The 4460-nt window shown below is 60.4% G+C and overlaps 1 protein-coding gene across 1 annotated transcript; it reads left to right on the top strand.

Annotated features, from left to right (window-relative positions):
• Positions 1–836: 836 nt before the first annotated feature.
• Positions 837–3212, top strand: LOC109364658 (E3 ubiquitin-protein ligase PHF7-like). Its single transcript, XM_085215418.1, has 8 exons — positions 837–1217; positions 1310–1414; positions 1658–1782; positions 1939–2101; positions 2193–2299; positions 2517–2630; positions 2786–2904; positions 3025–3212. Exons 1-8 carry the CDS (start codon positions 837–839, stop codon positions 3210–3212), a joined length of 1302 nt encoding a protein of 433 aa, XP_085071544.1.
• Positions 3213–4460: the final 1248 nt, after the last annotated feature.

The following is a 4460-nucleotide window of genomic DNA, read 5'->3' as shown; positions in this document are numbered from 1 at the left end:
CTTAACACTTTCCTTGCTGCCTATAACGCAGCAGTAGACACAGGAGCTTTAGACAAACATTGAAGATACGACACTAAGGTCGTGGCTACGTGGCTACAAAGCAGCAGCGTTTGTTACCAAAGTATCACCGAAGGACTCGGGTTGGAAGGCACCTTACAAGCTCAACTAATCCCAACCACCTGCCGTGCCAGATTTGCCGCCGTAGAAGGTTGGAATAGGGCCCCATCCAGCCTGGCCTCAAACATCGCCAAGGATGGGGCATCCACAGCTTCTCTGGGCAGCCTGTGCCAGTGCCTCACCAATCTCGGAGAAAAGAATTTCCTCTGGGACTTAATCTGATCTCTTCTTCTAGAATAGAACTAGATTAAACCATGTCCTATCCCTACCAGACCTTGTAAAAAGTCACTCAGCACACACACTAGACACCAAATATGCTGTTAACTTGCAACCTTTACTAGACTAGGCTCAGATCAGAAGTGCTAGCGTGGCACCAGGGCTGCAAGTGTGCCCAAGGGACAGCCGCACTCCAGCATCTGCCACGAGGAGCAGTGCCAGCAGGTTGAGGGAGGCCATCCTTCCTCTCTGCTGCACGGCAGCACCGGGTCCTCACTCTGTGCTGCCTGCAAGGGCTGCCACCCTCTTGCTTGAGGGCCCGCGCCCACACCCTCTGTGAGGCGGTGACCGTGATGTCACAGTGGGTGTCACAGAGCGGCCATTGTGACGCGTGAAGCTTGGAGCAGAGCAAAGGCTGCCGGGCTCAGGCCGAGCGTCAGTGCGGTCTGGTGAGGCGCAGAGAGAGCAGGGACTCTCGCAGTGCTCGCTATCAACGCACAATCATGTCCAAGAGGAAGAGGAAGGCCTCCAGCACGGAGGCGCCAGGTGAGAGCACAGCATCCCTGTGCACAGCTCCTGCCAACAGGCAGAGGAGTGCTGGCAGGGCCCCTCTGCTCCTTGGCAAGGGGGTCCGGCTTGGGCCGTGGCTGCCTTGGCCTTGCCACGGCCCCTTCCCCTCCACCGCCTCCAGCCGGCACGGCAGGCACACAGCAGGACCCTGGGGACGGCCCTCAGGGGCACCTGGCCCTGCCAGCTGCTCACCGCTGCTCGCATTTGCTCTCTCCTCTGCAGTGTGTGTGCTGTGTGGCCGGGCAGATGTCGACCCGGACGCCTTCGGGCACATGCTGTCTGAAAGTGGGATTCATGTCCACGAGTTATGCTTGGTGAGTTCCCCCATGGGCTCCTTCCAGATTCCTGCCGGGGATGCTCCTTTCCTTTCTGTCCTAATGAGATCCTGCTCTTTCCTCTCCTACAGTCGTTTGCCAACATCACTTCTGAAGTAGCAAGACTAAGGCTGTCGGGAAGTGAGGGCCTCCCCGTTGCTGCCATCAGACGTGCAGTCAAACAGGCCACCAAGCAGGTGAGGACCTGCCCAGAGCAGGCAGATTTGTGCCAGGAGGGGCTCACACCAGCTTAGTCTGGACCAAGGGAAGCAATCGCAGCCCTTCCAACCACCTCCACGACAAAGTGCTGCCACAGGAGATGAGCCCTGTCTGCTAGGCATCTTTGTAGAACGGGACCCAGCTGGCTGTGCCCAGAGTGTGTGGGGCCAGCCACGGAGGCCCTGAGTCTGTTGCTGACGCGGTTGTTCTGCTCTTTCCAGCAATGCTTTGTTTGTGGCGAGAGGGGGGCTACCATCACATGCATAGAGGGGAGCTGTTCACGAAGCTTCCATCTGCCCTGCGCCATGGACGGGGAATGTGTCACCCACTTTTTTGGGAACCAATGGTAAGGGCTGTCAGCAGCAGCCAAGCCAGGGAGGAATCCGCAGTTACGCCTCCCAGCAGCCTGCCAGAGCCACAGACAGGGCCTGAGGCTCCTGCCTGCTCCTCTGCCCTCCTCGCAGCACTTCTCACTGTGACCACGCCTTCCATCTTCCCCCAGGACCTTCTGTTGGGAGCACCGCCCTCGACAGGACACTTTCGAAGCTCCACCAGAAGGCACCAACTGCCTCATCTGCCTTGAGCCTGTGGGGGACAGCTTGTCCTATCACACCCTGGTGTGCCCAGTGTGCCAACATGCCTGGTTCCACCGGGGTTGCATCCAGGTAGGAGCCCTCCCTTCACCCTGCTGGCACGCTTGGTGCTCAGCAGCACCAGGCACTCCTCACGCTCACCCTGCTTGTGCTTCTCCTGCAGCAACAGGCCTTGAGTGCTGGCGCTTTGTGCTTCCAGTGCGCCGCTTGTCGAGACAACATCCGGTTCTTTGTAGAGATGGCCATTCTGGGGATTCAAATCCCATACAGGTTGGTGTCCTTCTGCCCAGTTCGGCTGACATTAAGGCTGTCGTGCAGAGCCTGCCCAGGGACGGCCTTGGCAGGCCTGGCCCTTGGCTGTTCATGAGCACTTGCTCCAGCTTCACAGAGAATCTGGAAGTAGAGTTGGGGTGGATATGTTTGGATAACCTTGGATCTTATGCTGGGGACACTGGGGGCTCATCGCTTCCCCTCCCTACTCTTGTAGATTACCGACATGGGAGGACAACGGCGCATACGAAGCACTTCTCCGGAGGCACAGCCGCTGCAATGCCAGCGAATGCCTTTACCATGGAGGCAGAGAGCAGGCAGAGGGGAGTGGGTGAGTTACCGCAGCAGCTCTCTGAGGCTCTGTGGGGGATCTCAGCCTCACCACAGGCTGGCGGAGCAAGTCCTGAGCACCAGAGATGTGCTGTGCCGGGCACTCCCTGGCTTGGCTCACTTGGTCCTCACGGCCACAACCGCTTTGCTTCCCAGGCCCTGGCAGCTGCTCCTGTGCAGCTCCTGCGCTGCTGAGGGCACCCACCGACAGTGCTCCCACTTGAGTAACACCACAGCCACGTGGGAGTGCGACAGCTGTGCTGGCCTGGGTACCGGTAAGAGGCAATCAGTGCTCAGGGCAGCTTTGCCAGAGTCTGTCTGCCCCAAGTGGGATGGCAGATCCCACTGTGGTGCCAGCAGCTTCAGACTCATGACCTCCCTGCCCCCCCTTACAGCCTCCAGCGCCAACACCGAGCTCGCTGGTCCCAGCACTGCCGGCCAGACGGCTCCGGGGCCATCCAGCAGCTCCATGGAGCCTGAGACCGTGAGCTCCACGCCCGCCAGCCGGGCAGCATTGGGGACAGCATCACAGAGTTCCCAGCTGCCTGAGCACAGCGACCTGCCCAGTGTGCCTGAGAACTGAGCAGGAGACCAACGGCCCACGAACATCAGAGGATCAGGGCTACCTCAGACAGCTGCGAGGACCCCGTGGGAGCGACAAACAGCAGCCCCGAGTGCTAGAGCGACTCCCACACATCCACCAGGCGGAGGGCCCCATCAGGGTCCTCCAGGCCGTCTCCGGCAGCTGCTCGCAGGAGACGTCCCAGGCAGCGAGGAAGGAGCCGCACACGAAGCCGCTCCCGCTGCAAGCTCGGGCCCCACGTTCCAGAGCCGGGCCCAAGAAGACGCCGTGGCAGCCGGCAAACGCCAGCCCCAGGGGAGCAGAGTGGCACCCGCAGATCAACAAGGTCTGCCACTTCGAGACCCCCGAGGGCTTCCAGAGTCCCCGGACGCAGGGGACCGTCCGGCAGCGACGGCCCCCCCGCCCCCAAAGCCCCCTGCACAGAGGCGTCGGGCTCAAAATTCCCGCAGCTCGCCCCAAAAGAGGCAGCAGGAGCCGGGCCCACAGCGGAGGCCATCGCGGGAATGAAGCTGCTCCCAGAAAAAAACTTCAGACACAAAGTCCCCACTGACAGCCCCCAAGTCTGCGTAGGAGCAGCCGTGGCCCGTCATAGACTTCGGTTGAGAAGCCCACAACCACCATCTAGTTTCAACCCCCCCTGCTATGTGCAGGGTCGCACCCCCTTTTCCCATCTCCCCTGCTGCTCTGGTCCCAAAAGTCCAACTCAATAAAGATCAGAGATCCCCCCCCACACATTTGTCAGCTTCATCCTCCCTGCTTTTGCTGAGGTGGGCACAGGTAGGGACCTTGACAACAGGGTTGTTCCTCCATGAACGCGCTATCCCAGACCTCACTTCACCTAGGCCCAGTCCGGGCTGAGCTGGGTTTGGGCCACATCCCCAGCAGGGCACAGGACCACATTCCTCAAGAACCCAGGCCGCACTGGCAGGAGCAGCCCCGGTTCTGGGCTTGTTTCTGGGCTTGGGATGCCACCGGTTCAGGGTGCATGTCAGGTCCAGGGCTGCTTCCAGCTGCGTCGGAGCTCGGGCTTTCTCCTGCATCTCAGGTCTGAGGGGAACGGTTCTAAGCTCAGCCAGGGAAGGGTTAGGGTGGATGCCACGAGGAAGTGCTTTTCAGAGAGAGTGCTGACGTGCTGGAAAAGGCTGCCCAGAGAGCTTTTGGATGCTCCATCCCTGGAGATCTTTGCAGCTGATGACAGCCCCAGCAGGCCCTGCAACCGCTCCAAACCCCCCCAGCGGAGGCGGCAGT

The sequence above is a fragment of the Meleagris gallopavo genome, unplaced genomic scaffold (assembly GCF_905368555.1).
Source record: "Meleagris gallopavo unplaced genomic scaffold, MGAL_WU_HG_1.1 scaffold_31, whole genome shotgun sequence".
Classification (NCBI taxonomy): domain Eukaryota; kingdom Metazoa; phylum Chordata; class Aves; order Galliformes; family Phasianidae; genus Meleagris; species Meleagris gallopavo.
Note: the sequence above shows the minus strand (reverse complement) of the source record. Positions and strands in the feature narration are given on the sequence as shown.

What these genes read in the sequence shown, in the direction of transcription:
- LOC109364658 (XM_085215418.1), top strand. Translation starts at nt 837, where the DNA reads ATGTCCAAGAGGAAGAGGAAGGCCTCCAGCACGGAGGCGCCAGGTGAG. An exon ending in TCAAACAGGCCACCAAGCAG is followed by an intron (nt 1,415 to 1,657) that starts GTGAGGACCTGC and finishes TGCTCTTTCCAG; the next exon opens with CAATGCTTTGTTTGTGGCGA. An exon ending in GGGATTCAAATCCCATACAG is followed by an intron (nt 2,300 to 2,516) that starts GTTGGTGTCCTT and finishes CTACTCTTGTAG; the next exon opens with ATTACCGACATGGGAGGACA.